General features: G+C 41.3%; 1 protein-coding gene across 3 annotated transcripts in view; it reads right to left on the bottom strand.

Annotated features, from left to right (window-relative positions):
• TSNARE1 (t-SNARE domain containing 1) overlaps positions 1 to 19,513 on the bottom strand; it is a 287,962-nt gene that overhangs the window by 12,853 nt on the left and 255,596 nt on the right. For all 3 annotated transcript variants that reach the window (XM_078153781.1, XM_078153782.1, XM_020995260.2), the window contains exon 10: positions 9,445 to 9,517. In XM_078153781.1, coding sequence (XP_078009907.1) covers positions 9,445 to 9,517 — 73 coding nt within the window. The remainder of the gene's footprint in view (positions 1 to 9,444; positions 9,518 to 19,513) is intronic.

Below are 19,513 nucleotides of genomic sequence, written 5' to 3' on the forward strand. Positions count from 1 at the left end.
TCTTTTTTTTAAATTCAACTTTATTTTCAGAGCTGCATTCTCTTCCTCCCATCTCTCCTCCCTCCCCCAAAGAGAAAGCAAGAAAAACAAAACCCCGGTTACAAACATGTATAGTCAAGCAAAATAAATACCAGCATTGGTCACATTCCCAAAAATATATATCTCCATCTGTACTCTGAGTCCACCAACCCTCTATCAGGAGGTGGGTAGCATGCTTCATCATGAGCCCACTGAAATTGCTCATTGTGTTGATCAGAGTTCCCAAGTCACTGAAAGTTGTTTCCATTTATAATACTGTCATTGCATACATCATTCTCTTGCTTATGCTCACTTTACTTTGCATCAGTTCATACAAATCTTCCCAGGTTTCTCTGAAACCACTCCCTCTCATCATTTCTTACAACACAACAATATTTCTCACTCTTCTCTAAACTTTCTGCCATCTGACCTCCAATCTCTTCATTCAACTGAAACTGCTCTTTCCAAGATTACCAATGATGTCTTAACAGTCAAATCTAATGGCTCTTCTCAGTCATATATTAACAATTTGTCATTGTTGACTATTCTCTCCTGGATACTTATTGTTTTGAGAGTTTTCCTGACACTGTTCTTTCTTGGTTCTCTTCCTACCTATCTAACCATTCCTTCTAAGTCCCTTTGCTATATCATCATCCATGTTACATTACAAACCATGGGCACACCTCAAGGCTCTGTTTCTAGGTTTCCTTTCCTCTCTAACCTAACTTACTTGATAACCTCATTAGCTTCAATAGGTTCAATATCATCTCTATATAGATGAAGATGTCTTCTAGATATATCTATATCTGTCTACCTAGATCTATTTCTTTCCATCTATCTATCTATCTATCTATCTATCTATCTATCTATCTATCTATCCTTATATTCACTCCTAGTCTCTCCCAAGCTCTAGTCACATATCACCAACACCCTACTGGGCACACCAAACTGGATGTCTTGTAGGAATGCTAAACTCATTGTGTCCAAAACAGAACTAACTGTATTTCTCTCTAAAGCCCCTCCTCTTCCAAACTTCCCTCCTGCTGCAGAGGAGGGCACTAGCAACCTTCCCACCACCCAGGTTCACAACCTCATTATTATCTTTGACTTCTTCTTCTTCTTCTTCTTCTTTTTTTTTGGTGAGGCAATCGGGATTAAGTGACTTGCCCAGGGTCACACAGCTAGTGAGTGTCAAGTGTCCGAGGCCAGATTTTAACTAAGGTCCTCCTGACTCCAGGGCCAGGGCTCTATCCACTGCACCACCTAGCTGCCCCACATCCTTGACTTCTTAAGCTCATGCATCCCACATAACCAATATATCCCCTTCTCTCCACTCATACAGATACCTCCCTACTTTGGGTCCCTATAACTTCTTGTCTGGACTGTAGCAATTGCCTTCAATTTGGGCTCCTTACCTTGAACCTCTTTTCACTCCAATTAATCCTCCAAAGAAAACAGAAAATGATTTTCTTAAAGCTCAAAGGTCTGACCATGTCATACAACCTCCCTCCCACACATATGACAACAAATTCCACAGGCTCTGTCTTGCCTCTAGATTCAAATATAAAAACCCTTAGTTTGGTATTTAAAGCCCTTCACAACCAGACCCCTTCCTACCTCTCTTCACTTCTTCTTAGAGGTTATACCCTACATGTTCTCTGTCCTGGTCTACTTGCTCTTCTTTGCACATATCACTCTTTCTCCTGTCTCTGCCTCTGCATTGGCTGTCTTCCATTCCTGCAACATCCTCTCTCCTTTCCTCTGCCCCTTGGTATGTCTCATTTCCTTTAATACTCAACTTAAGTACCACCTTCTGTAGGAAGCCTTTCCTGGTTCCACCTTCCCATCCATAACTACCTTGTGTCTGGTTGTATGTGTCTAGTATATACCTATATCTATATCTATATCTATATCTATATCTATATCTATATCTATATCTATATCTATCTATATCTATATCTATAATCTAGCTATCTATGTTGCTCTTCAAATGCTAAGACTCAGAGATGTGATTTGGAATAGTAGAGAGAAAGCCCACAGTGATGAAATTCATCTTCATAGAATGAGACCTTTCACAGAATCAAAGATTTAGAACGAAAAATGAGTTTACAGATCACCTGTCCAATTCCCTCCTTTGATGCCCAGGAAAGTAAGAATGAAAGAAGATAAGTGAGTCACTTGATTAAGGTTGCAAAAAAAAAAAAAACCAAGCCGGAATTTAAACTCTGGTGTTGCACCTGTCAAAGGCTCTTTTCACTGTACCATGTTCTCTTGAAGAACACGAACATTAAGAGTTCAATAGTTGTTATTTTGTTCACTGTGATTATAAGTGTATCACAGTTAGCATGGGCTGGGAATGTAACCAGGGGAAGGTAAAAAGAAATCCCTAAGGGATTGTATCCCAGAGTTCCCAAAACTGACCATACTGCATTCTCCCAGCCTTCATATCTACCATGAGATAGTCCTTTATTGCCTCCAGCTTGGATGAGGGCTGCCAGAACTCAGGGAGACCCATAAACCCACAGCTAGGTGGCACTTAAGTGTGCTGGGTCTGGAATGAGAAAGACCTGAGTTCAAATCCAGCCTCAGATCCTCACTAGCTGTGTGACTCTGGGCAAGTCACTTAACCTGCATCTGCCTCAATTTCCTTATCTCCAACGGTTATTGTGAGGATTAAATGAGATAATATTTATAAAGCACTTAGCACAGTCCCTGGCACATACTAGGCACTCAACAAATGTTTTTTTCCTGTCTTCCTTCCATACACCAGGACAGTGGTTTAGCCCTTAGAAAGGCCTGCAATCGCCTCTTTAGCCAAAATAAAGGAAACCTATTCTTGGTCATTCTCATAAACTATCCATTATATGGGTTCTCTCATTTGAGGCTATGGACACAGCATATGCTGATGGGAAGAGCCCATGTATGGGAGTCAGACCACCTGGATTCTAATCTTGGCTCTGCTACAAACTCACCATGGGATCTTGGACAAGTTAATTCCACTCTTTGGAGTCCCTTAGTAAAATGGGATGATAATTCTTGCACTATTTACCTCATAGAGTCATGGTGGAAGGGAGTATTTTATAAATAATGAAGAACTATAAAAATGGAAATGATGGCTATTTTTCCTGCTGTTTCTATTACTATTATTACTAATTCACAATTTGCAACTGGAAGCAATGCTCTTGAGGCTCTGTGGAATAATGGATGTCCTCGCCAGAAAGTTGGGAGACTGGGGTCTCAGCCCCATCTCTGTCACTAAGTAATTCTATGACCTTGAGCAACTAGCTTGCCCTGGTCTCAATTTCTTCATCTGCACAACTGAGATAGTAATCAGCACTGCAGAGCTCACAGGGGTATTATGAGCGTCAAACGAGAGAACAGATCTAAAGCCCTCAGTACTGATTTTAAAATTTTATATAAATATGAGGAACTCTAATTTCAGACTGCGAGGTGAGGCCACCTTCCATTTCCTATCTACACTGTGTTTCTTCATATATACATACATACATACATATACATATATACACACACACATATATATACACACATACACACATACACACACATACACACACACACACACACACACACACACACACACACATATATATATTTATTTTTAGTTTTCAATATTCACTTCCACAAGTTTTTGAGTTCCAATTTTTTTGCCTCATCTCACCCCTCCCCCCACCCCAAGATGGCATGCATTCTGAATATCCCTTCCCTAGTCTGTCTTCTCTTCTATCTCTCCCCTTCTCTTATCCCCTTCCCCTTCTATTTTCCTGTAGGCAGGATAGACTTCTGTACCCCATTTCCTGTATTTCTTATTTCCCAGTAGCATGTGAAAACATTTTTTTTAAACATATGTTTTTAAAACTTTAGGTTTCAAATTTTCTCTTCCTCCCTCCCCACCACCCTCATTGAAAAGGCAAGCAACTCAATATAGGTTGTACATGTGCAGTTATGCAAAACACTTCCATAGTAGACATGCTGTGAAAAACTAACTCTATTTCCCTTAATCCTTTCCTGCCCCCATTTATTCTATTCTTTCTTTTGTCCCTCCTCAGAAGTATTTCTTCTGATTACCCCTTTCCCAATCTGCCCTCCTCTCTATCATCCCCTGCTCTCTTGTCCCCTTCTCCCCCTATTTTCCTGTAGGGTAAGACAGATTTCCATACCCAATTGAATGTGTATGTTATTCCTCCTTAAGCCAAATCCTATGAGAATAAGATTCACTCATTCCCTCTCACCTTCCCCTGTTTCCCCTCCACTGTAAGACTTTTCTTTTCTGTTTTTTTGTGAGATAATTTATCCTTGTTCTACCCCTCCTTTCTTCTCTCCTAATTATCCTCTCTTATCCCTTAATTTTATTCTCCAGATATGACCCCTTAATCTTCAACTCACCCTGTGCCCTCTATCTATCTATCTATCTATACATACATATAATTTTTTTCCTTCAACTACCCTAATACTGACAAAGGTCTCATGAGTTATAAATATCATCTTTCCATGCAGGAATGTAAACAGTTCAATCTTAATAAGTCTCTTATGATTTCTCTTTCCTGTTTACCTCTTCATGTTCCACTTGAGTCCTGTATTTGAAAGTCAAATTTTCTATTCAGCTCTGGTCTTTTCATCAAGAATGCTTGAAAGTCCTCTATTTCACTGAATGACCATTTTTTCCCCTGAAGGATTATACTCAGTTTTGCTGGGTAGGTGATTCTTGGTTGTAATCCTATCTCCTTTGCCCTCCAGAATATTATATTCCATGCCCTATGGTTCTTTAATGTAGAAACTGCTAAATCTTGTATTATCCTGATTGTGTTTTCACAATACTTGAATTGTTTCCTTCCAGCAGCTTGTAATATTTTCTCCTTGACCTGGGAACTCTGGAATTTGGCTATAATATTCCTAGGAGTTTTCCTTTGGGGATCTCTTTCAGGAGGAGATCTGTGGATTCTTTCAATTTCTATTTGCCCTCTGGTTCTAAATATCAGGGCAGTTTTCCTTGATAATTTCTTGAAAGATGATGTCTAGGCTCTTTTTTGATCATGGCTTTCAGATAGTCCAATAATTTTTAAATTCTCTCTTCTGGATGTATTTTCCAGGTCAGTTGTTTTTCCAATGAGATATTTCACATTGTTTTCTAATTTTTCATTCTTTTGGATTTGTTTTACATAAAGTCACTAGCTTCCAATTGCTCTATTCTAATTTTTAAGGAAGTATTTTCTTCAGTAATCTTTTGTACTTCTTTTTCCATTTGGCCAATTTTTCTTTTTAAGGCATTCTTTTCCTCATTGGCTTTTTGGACCTCTTTTGCCATTTGGGTTAGGCTATTTTTTAAGGTGTTATTTTCTTCAGTGTTTTTGGGGTCTCCTTTAGCAAGGTATTGACTTGTTTTTCATGATTTTCTTGCATCACTCTCATTTCTCTTCCCAGTTTTTCCTCTACTTCCCTTACCTGCTTCTCAAAATCCTTTTTGAGCTCTTCCAAGGCCTAAGACTGATTCATATTTTTCTTGGAGGCTTTGGATGTAGGAGCTTTGACTTTGTTGTCTTCTTCTGGTTGTATATTTTGATCTTCTTTGTCACCAAAGTAAGATAATATAGTCTGACTCTTTTTGCACTGCTTGCTCATGATCCTGGCCAATTACTTGAGTTTTAAACTCTTTGTTAAGGTAAGAGTGTGCTTTCAATGTGGAGAGTGTACTGTCCCAAGCTTCAGGGGTTTGTATAGCTGTTTTCAGAGATACCTGTAGGGACCCGCAAATTTTCAGTTCTTCCAAGGTGGTATGATAAGGGGCAAGGTGTTTACTCCTTTCCTGGCCTGTGACCACAAGTATCACTTTCTGTCCTGTAACTGTGAGGAGGGGTTTCTCTCCATAGCCACTACAAGTTCCACCAGGCCAGTGCTCCTCCTCACCCCAGCACCGCTGCCCAGAACTGTGACCCAGATCCAAACACGGGCAAAGCAAGAGATTCCTGCCTCAGCACTGGCAAAGAGATCCCTGCAATCCCTCTCTGATCAGCCACTGGATTCCCCCTCTCAGTCTGTGGGCCGGAAGCTCGGGAAGCAGCCCCCCCCCCCCGGTCCCCTCACGGCAGTGCTTTTGGGGAATGAAGCTGAGAGCCCGCCTTCCTCTCTCAGCACTGACAGAAAAAGACTTTTCCCACTGACCTTCTAAGTTGTCTTTGGCATTCGTGGATTGAAGAGTCTGGAAACCTTCACAGCTGCCCACGATTCAGTCCTCTGAGGCCTGCTCCAGGTTTGCTGCGGCCTGCGCGCCATGCCAAGCTGGACTGCGCTCCCAGCCTGGCGCGATACACCTTTCTGATCAATCATCCAGGTTGTCTTGGGCTGGAAATTTGTTTCACTCTGTCTTTTTGTGGGTTCTGCTGCTTCAGAATTTGTTTAGAGCCATTTTTTATGAGTATTTGGAGGGGTTTGGGGGAGAGCTCAAGCAAGTCATTGCTTTCACTCCGCCATCTTGGCTCCGCCCCCCTACATTGTGTTCCTGTAGAGTTGTTGGCATATTGTCTCCCTCATTAGACCGTAAGCTACTTGAGGGCAGGAACTGTCTTTTGCCTTTCTTTGTATCCCCAACTCTTAGCACAGTGCCTGGCACACTGCAGATACCTGATAAATGCTTGTTATTGTTTTTATCTCAGGCCTTGCTTAGAAAATCCACATCATTAACAGCACTGCTGAGAATAGGTCTAATCTGCTTTAAATACTTTTCCGTTTTTCCGAACTTTGCCACTTACTAGTTGTATGATCCTAAAAGAGCAGTTGCCTCTGGTCCCCAGTTTCCCTACACCCCAAATAAGGATAAAAATAATACATATTGCCTTTGCTCAGTAAGTGCTTTGTAAACCTTAAAGTGCCATAGAAATGGGGTCCTTACCATGTGAGTTATCTGAAACCCTTTAGAAGGGAGCCCACTTACATATAGGCAAACATCAAGGGGCCCAGTAACTAACTGTTCAGGTTAGACAGACAGGTGTACTCAGGTGATGGGAAGAAGTGAGGAACAAAACGTAAGAAGGGGGCTTAGAGATCGACCTGTTCAATCCCCTTATTTTACAGACAGGGAAACTGAGGCTCATATAGATGAAGTGATCTGTCCAAGATCAAACAGGTATTAGCAGAGCAGGGATTTGAACGTGTCTCTTAACTCCAAAACCATCGATAAATTCTATTTGACAATGTTGTCTCTTATGCAACTGTATGAATGACTGATGAAATGAAGGAAGCCTGTGTCCTTGGAGTAAGTCAGTAAAGTTACAGAGACTCAGGGTGCCGAGGCCCAAGTACTTAGTGGAGGTAGAAAGAGCAAAGGATGTGGATGCTGAGGCCCTAGATTCAATCTTACCTCTGCTGATCTCTCACCTTTGTGACCTTGGCCAACTTACTTAATCTCTTCTGGCCCCAGTTCCTCCATAGGTCAAAGGGGGTTAGACTTGATGACTTCTCCGGTTCCTTCCAAATACACAACCCTTGTGATCCAAGGTTAATCACAGAATAATGCCTCTGCTGTCTGACAGAGCCCGAGTTCCTTTTATAGGAAACTTCTCCTTCCCTAATTCAGCATTCTCCAGAGAGGGAGAAAGACAAACAAGCAAATGGGTTTGGCTGAAGCAATTATTTTCCTTCAGGCATCTTCACAACAACCTATTCCATTTTTGAAACATTTTTAGCCTGTGGCTGTTGGAGTATAACACAAAATGTCAGGGCCAGGAGAGACCTCAGAACATGGAACGCAGAACAGCAGAGCTGAGAGGGGTCTTAGGGGCCAACTATGCCAATCCTCTTATTTTGTTCGTGAGGAAAGTGAGTTCCAAAGAGCGGAAGTGACAAAGTCAAAGCCACAGAATCAGCAGTAGAGATGGACTTGAACATAGGCACAGAGGCGAAGATGTGGGCTTCTCATATGTTTATTTTATTTGTTCATACATTCCTGCCCCCCCCACCCCCAAATCTCTGATTAAAAAGGCATTTGTACAATCCTTGCTCATCAGAGAGGGCCAAGAAGGCCTTTGCCTAGCTTCTGCTCTATGGTAGGACTCATCATGGAAGCTGCTGAGGGCAAGAAAAGAAGACCCAGTTTTTGTCTTTCCATTCTTAGCAAGGTATGAAAGATGAGTGGGAGAAGGTGGGGGGAGGGGAGAAGAGGGGGGCAGAGAAAGAGAGAGAGAGAGAGAGAGAGAGAGAGAGAGAGAGAGAGAGAGAGAGAGAGAGAGAGCCAAACTTCTGACTTCTGGAATATTCTTTGTCCTGCCAGGTGTAGCAGAGAGAATTCTGGACTTGGATCCAGGAGGTCTGTGCTCAAATCCCAGCTCTGATAATTACTAGCTGTGTGACCCAGATTGAATTATTTTACCTTGCTAGACACCAATTTATTTATCTGTAAAATGGGAATAATATTTGCACATCCTCCTTCACAGAACTGTTGTGAAGAGAACTCTTTATAAAGCCTTCATGTACTATAGAAATATAACTTTTTCCCCTGCCTCTACCCCCACTGCCTTCTCACACTAGAGATACCGTCAGCCCTGTGCCCCCCTCTACCCTCCTCCCCAGTTGATGAGTTCCCTCTTGGAACTTCCCTTGGAGAAAGTGCTCAGGCCCACCAGGTTCACTTCTAACCTGGCTCTGCTCCTCACTTTCCTGCTTCTTTGTCTTTTTATGTGTTATCTTTCTCCACTTGAGTGAAAGTTCCATGAGGGTAGGAAGTATCTTGTATTTGCATTCCTAGTGCTTAGTAGCTTTATCTGGTCCTTTGTGTCTGGCTCCTCCTGAGCCCATTTGGAATTTTCTTGGCAAAAATAGTAGAATGGTTTGCCATTTCCTTCTCCAGCTCATTTTCCAGATGAGGAAACTGAGGTAAACAGGGTTAAGTGACCTGCCTAGGGTCACAAAGATAGTAAGAAGTAACTGAGGCCTGATTTGAACTCAGAAAGATGAGTCTTCCTAACTCAAGGCCCAGCGCTCTACCTGCTGCACCACGTAGCTACCTCTTCTCTGGTCCTGTTAGATGGTAAATTCAATGAGAACAGGGACCACATTTTATTAAAGAGTCACTTGCTCATAGAATTTCAGAAAGGATATAATTTGGACCTGACACATATTAAATGACTGATAAGTGCTTTATCTCATCTAATCTTTTTTGTGTCTTTCTCCTTAATATCTACACAAAAGTTCTGCTCAAATATCTCCTTCACATGTAGACATGACCCAGGGTTCTCAAAGGCCATGCAAAGTTCTAAAGGGTCCTAAACTTCCATTATTAACATAGTTTCATCTTTTCCTATTCTTCTGGAACTTGGAAAGAAGGGATACCAGCCAGTGACAAGTGCTTTGACGATGGGAACAGTATGGTAGAAGACCTGGTAGTTACAGAGCTGGGCACATCCTTAGTGTACATACCAAGCACATGTCCTTGCTCGGGGACCAGAGAAGTCAGGTCCTTGATGATCTGGTTCACATCCAGCATGTCACTCTGCAAAAGAAAAGGTCATGGAATGAGGGGCTCAGTGGGTCCTTCTCCAGCTTCTTTGCAGGGGAGAGGAGAAAGGTGCCATGCCAGGAGAGTAAAGACGAGTTGAACTTTCCTGGGTGGGGGGAGATGTGAAAGATTAAGATACTTGCACTCACAATCTGCAGCAAACTGAAGAGGAATAGACCCAAGGCCCTGTACCAAGAAAAGAGACAGAGAAAGAGCAGACCCAAGCCTTGACAATGGGCATTCACAATCAAAGAGAGAAATAAAACTCAGGCATAGGAAAAAATATGACAAATCATTGTGTTTTTTTCTTTCTTTCTTTTTTTACACGTGCAATCATGTAAACATATTTCCACATTAGTCATGTTGTGAAAGAAGAAACAGAACAAAAGGGAAAAGCCACAAAGCAAACCCCCCCCCCCAAAAAAAAAGTAAAAATAGTATGTTTCAATCTGCATTCAGAATCCATTGTTCTTTCTATGGATGTGGATAGCATTTTGCATCATGAGTCTTTTGGAATTGTCTTGAATCACTGTGTTGCTGAGAAGAGCTAAGTCTCAGTCAATCATTGCATAATGTTACTTGTTACAGTATACAGTGTTCTGGTTCTGCTCATTTCACTCAGCATCAGTTCATATAAGTCTTCCCTGGTTTTTTCTGAAACCCACCTGCTCATTTCTTATGGTATTCCATTCTATTCCATTCACATACCACAATTTATTGAGCCATTCCCCAATTGGTGGGCATTCCCTCAATTTCCAGTTCCACTACAAAAAGAGCTGCTAAATATGTAGGTCCTTTTCCTTTTTTTGTAATCTCTTTGGGAATACAGACCTAGTTCTGGTGTTGCTGGATCAAAGGGTATGCACAGTTTGGTTGCCCTTTGGGCATAGCTCCAAATTACATTCCAGAACAATTAGATCAGTTCATAACTCCACCAACAATGCATTAGCGTCCCAATTTTCCCATATCTTCTGCAACATTTATCATTTTCCTTTTCAGGACAAATCATTATTAAAAATGAGTAAGACTGCCTAAGAATTGGGGAGCCCAAGAGGGAAATGCCTTCCCTTTCCTCAGGCATCAAACATTACTTACCTACACCTATCTTACACTCTCCTTCAATTCTACTCTTCACCATAGTCATTGTATAATCATTTTATAATATTACATGTTTACATATGTTTTATCTGCTCCTGCTAATGGCAATCCGATGAAAGCAGGGGCTGCATTTTTTTGGGGGGGAAGAAATTGAGGTAAAGTGACAGCTAGTAAGTGTCAATTGTCTGGTCTGAGACCAGATTCAAACTCAGGTCCTCCTGACTCCAGGGCCAGTGTTCTATCTACTGCACCATCCAGCTGCTCCATGGGCTGCATTAACTCACAGAATTTTACCTTTAGAAGGTATATGAGTTGGGCATCTACTCTAATTTCCACTCCTTATGAATCCCACTAATAACATCCCCATGTGACCATCCAGCCTCTGCTTAAAGACCTTTAGTGAAGGTGAGCCTTCTACCTCTTGAGGAGGGCCATTCTAATTTCAGACATTCCTAATCACTGGGGAGTTTCTCCTCAGGCAAAGATGAAGACACATCTTTCTGAAAATTTTACACTTCGCTCCTAATGTTGCCCTCGTAGGCAAACCAGAGCAAACCCTGGTTCCTCTCTTCTATTATAGCCCTTCACTGACTTGAAGACAGCTCTTTTGTAACCACAGCCCTCTTCTCTATGCTACTTAGCTCCAGTTGCTTCAAATGATCTTAACATGTCAGGGTTTTCAAACCCTTTAACACCCAGGTTGCTATTGTGTAGACTCAGAGAAAGCTTGCTAATGTGTTTCCTTAAGAGGGATGAACACAAAAGAAAAAAAAAAAACCAAAGGGGGGAAAAAAAACCCAAAGTACTCTAGGTGAGTTCTGATGAGTCAGAGGACAGTAGGACTTTGTTCTAGATCAGAGGTGGGGAACCTGCAGCCTCAAGGCCATATGTGGCCCTCTAAGTCCTCAAGTGTGGCCTGTTGACTGAATCCAAACTTCATGGAACAAATCCTCTTAATAAAAGGAATTTAGATAGTATACCTTTTTTGATGGAGGCCACTCACATTCGTGTCCTCATATGTATATGGACATTCAAAGACATGTGTACACACATGAGGACAACTCTGACTTATCAACACCCATGAAACAGAACTGAAGCATGCATCATTTAAACTGGAAATATGACATATCTGTTTCATGCTAACATACTCCTCAGCTTGTCATTTAAGGCCCTCCATCATCTGACTCCAGTCTCCCATTCTCGCCTTATTTAATCTTCTTTGCCTAAGTCTACTCTACAGCCAAATTGTCCTACTATCCAGGACCTGACGGTCTATCTTAACCTATTATGACCAAACAAGAGTTTCTTCTTGACTTTACCTCTCTATATTTTACTTTTCCTTTCAGACTTGGCTGAGGAGCCACCACCTAGGCCTTCCCTGATCCCACTCAGTGGTGGGATCCAACCTCCCACTGATTCAGATTTACTTGGTGTGCAGGCTGTCTCTGCCCCAAGAGGACAATAGCTCCTTGGGGTCAGAGACCGTTTTGTTTTGGTTTTTTAAGTTCCAAAATTTAGCGTGATATCTTGGACATCACGGGTCGCTGTTGTTGTTCAGTTGTTTCAGTCATGTCTGACTCTGCATGACCCCATTTGGGGATTTCTTGGCCAAGATACTGGAGTGATTTGCCATTTCCTTCCCCAGCTCATTTTCCAGATGAGGGAATTCAGGTAAATGGGGGTAAATGATTTGTCCAGGGTCACATAGCTAGTAAGTATCTGAGGCCAGATTTGAACTCAGAAAGATGAGTCTTCCTGATTCCAGGCTCAGCATTCTATCCACTGCGGCACCTAGTTGCCCCTAATAAACAATTTAATCTGAATAAATGTAAAGATACATATTCTTTTAAATCAACTTCACAAGAATAAACTAAGGGAAATATTGCTTGGTAACAATTCATATGAAGAAGACCTTGGATTCCCTAGATAAAAAGTAAGTCAACAATGACATAGCAGCCCCAAAACCAAAGGTATCCTAGGCTGCATTAAAAGAAGCAGTATCTAGGGTAAATGAGGTCATAGTTCTGCTATACTCACGGAAGAACTCATTTGGATGACAATTCAGTACCAAGCAATTATTTTAGGAAAGTCATTGACAAGCTGGATTATGTCTGTAAGAGAGCTACTAGGAGGGTGAGAGGACTAGAAGAGATCACTTGAAGGGCCTCAGGATGGCTAGCATGGAGAAAACAAGATGGCACTGGGGAATAGTAGGTGTCTTCAAGTATCTGAAGGGCCATTGTGTGGAAGAGGGATTAGACTTGTTTTGCTTGGTCCCCTGTGATAGACATAGGAACAAAAGTTAAAAGATTCAGTGGCCGATTTAGGCTTGATGTACGGAGAACTTCTATAAAGTAAAGTTGTCCCAGAGTAGACTGGAATGCTTTGGAAAGCAGTGGATTCTCCCAACTGGCAGTCTTTAAACAAACGTTGGAAGACTTTTGCCCTCAAGGGAGTAGGGGGCATTTTTGTTCAGGATTGGTTGGAAAGATGTGGTTGATACGAAATGTAGTATGCTGCTTCTGCTGTTACTACTACTACTAGAACTACTACTACTACTGCAACTATTATTACTATTACAACAACTACTACTACTATTATTACCTAACCACTACAACTACAACTACTATTGCTACTACTACAACTACTACATTATTACAACAACTACTATTACAACTATTACTACTACTAGTTCAACTACAACTACTGATGGTGATAATGATAGCATGTATATAGTGCTTTAAGGTTTGGAGAGAGAACTGGCTTCAGATCAAGGAAGCCCTGGGTGGTGGCGGTGGGGGTTCCAAGACCTACCTGTGACATATACTAGCTCTGTGCCTGGATAAGCCACTTATCTTCTCGGTGCTCTAGGAAACTCTTAAAAACTTGCAGAGCCAATGCCAACTTGCATTGCTCAAGAGGGTTTCCTAATCTAAGAATTTCATAGATCAGTAAAATCACAAGCTCAATTTCTGTCCCTATAGGTTGGCCCAGATAGACTGTGAAGTCCCTTCCAACTCTGAGATTCTGGAACATCAGTTTGTATTGGGAATGTCAGTGTGCATATGTCCACGTCTGTGAGCACATGACTGTGTGCAAATGTCTGAGTTTATATATACTTCTGTCTCTCTGTGCATGACTATGCATGTGAGTATGGGTGTGTAGATGGGAGTGTGTATAGGTACCCGTATTTCTCTTTTTTGCAATTACCAAAGAAGTAGAGGGCAGAGAAGCAAAAATGACATTCTAGAAATCAAATCACTTCAGTCCTAGGGGGAAAAAAAGGAAAAAAAAAAACAGGCTCCAGAAAATTGTTTGGAGGCAAACAATCTCTCCCTGAACCTCAATTACAGGCTGAGGTAGAGATAGGCTACCCTCCCTTCCCCCAACACCACCCCACCCCAACCACCACAGAAAGATACTTCTTTTTCTACTTTGTGCTGATCTCTCTCCCAGGCAAAAAAAAAAATAGAATTTATGGGTATGTATGGCCATGGAGTTCTGCAAAATCTAAAAGTCCACACAATAAGCTATTTTCATTTTATTGAGGGGGAGACCAAGGCCCAGAGAGAGGAGAAGTGACTGACTCAAAGCCACATAGTAAGTCAGTGGCAAACCTAAGGTGAGAGATAGGGGCTTCTTTCTGATTTTAGGTCCTCAGCTCTTTGGCCTAGCTCTGGTAAAATCTGGCTTTAGACATATGTCACCAACCCTCAGGCAAACCATCTTTCAAGGTCTCCCCTTCCTAGCCAGGTGGTGCACTGCACAGAGTGCTGGGCCTGGAGTCAGGCCCAGACCTGAGTTCAAAGACACCTCCTCGATGGGTGATCCTGGGTAAGTCACTTAATCTCTCTCTGCCTCAGTTTCTCTCATGTATAAAATAGGGATAATAATAGTACTCACCTGCCAGGGTTGCTGTGAGGCTAAAATGAGATAATATTTATAAAGCACTTTGCAAACTTTGAAGTGCTATCCAAATTCTAGCTCTTACTTATTACTTTTTGTTAGGATTCCCTTCTAGAGCTACAGTCTAAAAAATGTCATTATCTCCCCCTCCCCCGTATTTGTTTACATACAAATAATACATGTATGGATATGTGTATATGTGTATGTGTGTGTATATATATATGTGTATATGCACAGATGTATATACACATATATATACATATACAGACATATAGATAGATATCTATCTGTATCTGTGTGTATGTATATATAGATATATCCCCAGTTTTAGTGTAATTTTAAATTTTTATAGCTTAAAACTATGTATGTGTATACATAATACAAAAAAGTTATGTATACATATATACATGTGCATCTGTATATAGCCATGTGTGTAGCACATGTGAACATGTGACACATACTGTGTGTTTATATATACATGCATGTGTGTATGTATATATATATATATGTATGTATATATAGGCACATGAAATATATGTGCATATGTTATATTTATTTATGTACTATCATCTTCCCTGATTAAAAAAAAAAGTTTTTTGAGGTCAAGGACTTAATATTGGTCTTTGTAAACCCAGTGCCTACCTAGAAGTGTTTGGTACGTAGCAGGTATTTAACAAATGTTTGTTGATTGACTGACTGATCATCCACTTGAATACTGTTTTCTATGGTTTGCATGTCCCAGTGATAGGTTCTGCCATTCCCCTGATTTACTTCCTCATGTGGAAGTCCCACCTGGGGTCCCAGAGCTAAGATTCTCCGTCAGGAGCCTAAATAAAGATGCCTGAAGGAGATTCTTCTCCCTTCATATCAAGACCAACTTAGGACCTGCCATGAATTCTGCACACTAAACTACCTGTCTCTGCAGGGACACATACAGACAAGCATCACTCAAGAGAAACTTGTGTTCTCTTCAGAACACAGAAAGCAAGACAAATTTACCCTCCCCCAATATCTGGAACCCCTGTTGATGATAAAACACACAATCAACACCCTGGAGAGAGAAGCCCAGTGTCTCCAGAGGGGAGATCTGACGAGGCAGCACTCTCAAGAAGTGACCGATCTCTCCCAGCCTCAATTTCCTCATCTTAAAAAAATGAGGATAGCTTACCTCACAGGATTGTTGTAAGGACTGAATAAATTAAGGGGTGTAATGTACTTCACAAACCTTAAAGCAGTCTATAAATCCTCATCACCATCATCATCCTCATCACCATCACCATTGTTATCATTATCATAATGAAGCAGCATCAGGAAATCAATAAAAAGAATGGGTTCCTCTGAGGGATTTATATAATGATGCTGGTGATGCTGAAAAGAGACAGTGGATCAGTGGTAACAACACTAGATTTCAGGTCAGAGAAATATGGTTTGATTTCTGGCTTTCTACCTATGTGAATTTGGAAAAGCCACTAAATGAAAGAAATAGGAATCAAAAGGACATTCCAATCCCTTGAATCCAATAAGGTAAAATTTGATAGGAATAAATGTACAGTCTTATATTCAGGTTCAAAAAATAAGTTTACAAATAGAAGATAGGAAAGGTGTGGCTAGAAAGCTTCGACTGAAAAAATGAAATCTGAAGGTTTGAGTGGACTGCACATTCAGTAGAAGTTAACAGTGTGACACAGAAAACAGGAGAGCTAATGAGATATGACATATCAAGAGAGGAAAGAGGAGGTCCAAGACTAGGATGGTGATGAACTGTTGTACTCTGCCGGTAAAGTCACGTCTGGAATATTGTTTTTAATTCTGGACATAATTGTAGGGATAGAACAGGGTTTCAGGGAGTCTGTAGCCAGATTGTAGGGCCTCTATGAATTTGTTTTTTAAATGTATTTTGACAAATGTAATATATACACACACTCAGGTATATATACATATATGTATATGTGTATATGAACATACATGTATGTATATCTGGCTGTCCTTCATTCTGGAGGAAGATCAAAATGACATCACTATATTGGGGTCAATGTACAGTATGTCTGACCGTGGCTGATGAGATCAATATGAACTTGCAAAGCTCTACCACAGGTTGGGCACAAATAGCCCTGGTAAACATTTGAAGTGGAGATGTCTCTAATTTTTCACATCTCACATTTCTTTTGAACTACCGCCATTCTGCTTTGCTCATAGAGCACAGCACCTTCTTTGATGCAGGCACACCATACTGGGAGGTCCTGTGCCAGTGTCTCCCATGTTACATAATTGTGAAATACACACATACACATACATACATACATACATACATTTTATATATATATATATATATATATATATATATATATACATATACATATATATATATACACATATACATATATATATATATATATATATATATATATATATATATATATATATATTTCCTTTGTAATCTTGTATATTTTATTTCATGCCCTTAAACATATTATTCAGAAGGGGTCCACAGGCTTTACCCTGCTAAATGCATCCAAGACACAAAAAATTTTTTAAAGACTTGCTTTTGAGCATCTAGAGAATGGCCAGGATGGTGAAGAACCTCAAATTCATGGCACTGGGAGATCAGTGGAATAAATTAAGATTATTTAGTTCAAAGAAGACAGACTTTGGGTGACATAGTAGCTGTTTAGAAGTATTTGAAAGGTTATCAAGTGGAAAAAGAATTTGACTTTTTTTGTGTGGCCCCCAACACCACAAAGGAGCGATGGGAGAGTGGGGTGTTTGCTAAGAAGCAAAACTAGACTCGGTCTAAAGAAAAAAAAAAGTGATGTTACCAACTGGAGCTAGCCAAATGCTCAACGAGCTACTTCAGGAGTAAGACCATTACGGTCTCAATGGAGGTCTTCAAGCAAAGAGTAAGTGACTACTTGTTGGGCATGGCATGCTCTAGCATCCTCACGTGGAGCATTCAAGCAGAGGGAGGGGCTGTGTAAGAGGACAAGAAGATGTGCCAGATCCAGAATGGAGGGACCTCAATCTGTGACTTTTCATTGGCTGTCTTCCATGCCTGGAATACTCTCCCTCCTCACCCCTGCCTCCTGGCTCTATTTTAAGAGGACTGGTGCCTTCCCTCTGAGGTTATCACCTATTCACTCAGGCAAATAGGATTTATGGAGCATCTAGTATGTGCCAGGCACTGTGCTAAGCACTACACACATACACACATATATGTTTGTATGTATATGTATGTGTGTATGTGTATATATATATATGTACGTGTGTGTGTGTGTGTGTGTGTGTGTGTGTGTGTGTACACATAGTCATTTGGGTGTTTGTCTCCATCATTAGAATGTGAGCTCCATGAGGACAGGGACTATGTTTTTGCCTTTCTCTGTATTCCCAGCACTTAGCTCAGTGCCTGGCACGTAGTGTTTAATAAATTATTGTTGACTGACTGAATGGTCAGAGAAGAGACTTGATCACAGGCCTGCTAACTCCAAAACTTGTTTGGATAGAGTGCCCAGCCTAGAGTCAGGAAGACTCATCTTTCTGAGTTCAACTCTGGCCTCAGACACTTAATAGCCATGTGACCCTGGGCAAGTCACTTGACCCTGTGTGCCTCAGTTTCCTCATCTGTAAAATGAGCTGGAGAAGGAAATGGTGAACCACCCCAGTATCCTTGCCAAGCAAGCCCCAAATGGGGTCACGAAGAGCTGGACACGACTGAAACAGCCCAACAACAAAACCCTTTACACGGCTATAGAGACACATAGGTCCCGGCCTGCCATCTTCTTTGCTCCTGAGTGTTCTTCGTCCTAGAATGAGGAGGCTCTCTGGCAGTGAAAACCATCTTCCTCCCCTTATAACTGCCTTGAGCCTCCTGAGGGAAGTTCTGAAAGACATCATGCCAGCCACACTCCTTTATGCAGGGCTGCCCTTCCTTCCTTCCGCTGGAGGGATTTATTTCTGTAAGGCTCATTTCACCCCACCAAGAAAATATCAGAAAGAAATTCATTTTCCTTTGAAGAGTGTTCTGGGAAACAGAGCAATTAGCGTGATCTGAAGGTGGCGGGTACTATCAGCCGCAATTCAATTATGGGCCTTCAATACAAAGCTGGGTTGGCTAGTCGGCTGAGCCGTGGGAGCAGGCAGGGGGCTGGTAGGCAGCAGCCAGTAACTGTGCAGGCCAAAGCACTGCAGGAAGAAGGAAGAAATCAGATTACAGGGATCCAAAGCAATCTGTGTGTGGGAAATCACAGTGGCCTTCAGAGCGTCCTTGTCCAGTGGGACTGCAAGTCCTACTTGGTTTCTGGTTTCAGCCCTAATACTGGTTTCGAGGAAAAAAACAGAAGCGATTTCACTAGCCTCTCAGGAGTTGGAAGAGACTTTGAAGGGTATTTAATCCAACTGACACTCAAGAAGGAGTGTGTTTTCACAACAACAATAAGTATTTATCAGGCACTTATAATGTGTAAGGCACTGTGCTAGGCAGTGAGGATACAAGGAGAAAATTTTTTAAAAAATAATCCTTTTCTATAATAGTCAAGGAACTGACATTCCACTGGGGAAGTCAGTCAATAAGCCTTCTGTGAGTGAGTTCCTGGAGACTAGGAATGGCTCCATTTATTTCTTCTGTAAGATAATCAGCTAAGTGCTCAGGATACAGAAGAAGACAAGGGGGGAAAAAAAACAAGCCCTGCCCTTAAGAGGCTTACACTCAAATGGGAGAGATCCCACGTAAGTAGCTTGTATAAAGTTATATACAGAGTGGACGGAAGGTTATTTGAAAGGGGAAGGTGGTTACAGCTAGGGGTACCCAGAGAGGCCTCCTACAGAAGGGACTGGAGCTGAGTCTTGAAGAAAGCCAAGATGAGTAAATGCAAGATAATCTAAGACAGAAAGGACATCCAATAACATTTTGGACAAGCTGCCATCCAAACTCTTCTTCAAGACCTCCAGTGACGAGGAAATTAGCAAAATTGCCTCCCAAGGCAACCCCTTCAA

This window comes from Phascolarctos cinereus, unplaced genomic scaffold (genome assembly GCF_003287225.1).
Source record: "Phascolarctos cinereus isolate Bilbo 61053 unplaced genomic scaffold, phaCin_HiC Scaffold_4;HRSCAF=312, whole genome shotgun sequence".
NCBI lineage: Eukaryota > Metazoa > Chordata > Mammalia > Diprotodontia > Phascolarctidae > Phascolarctos > Phascolarctos cinereus.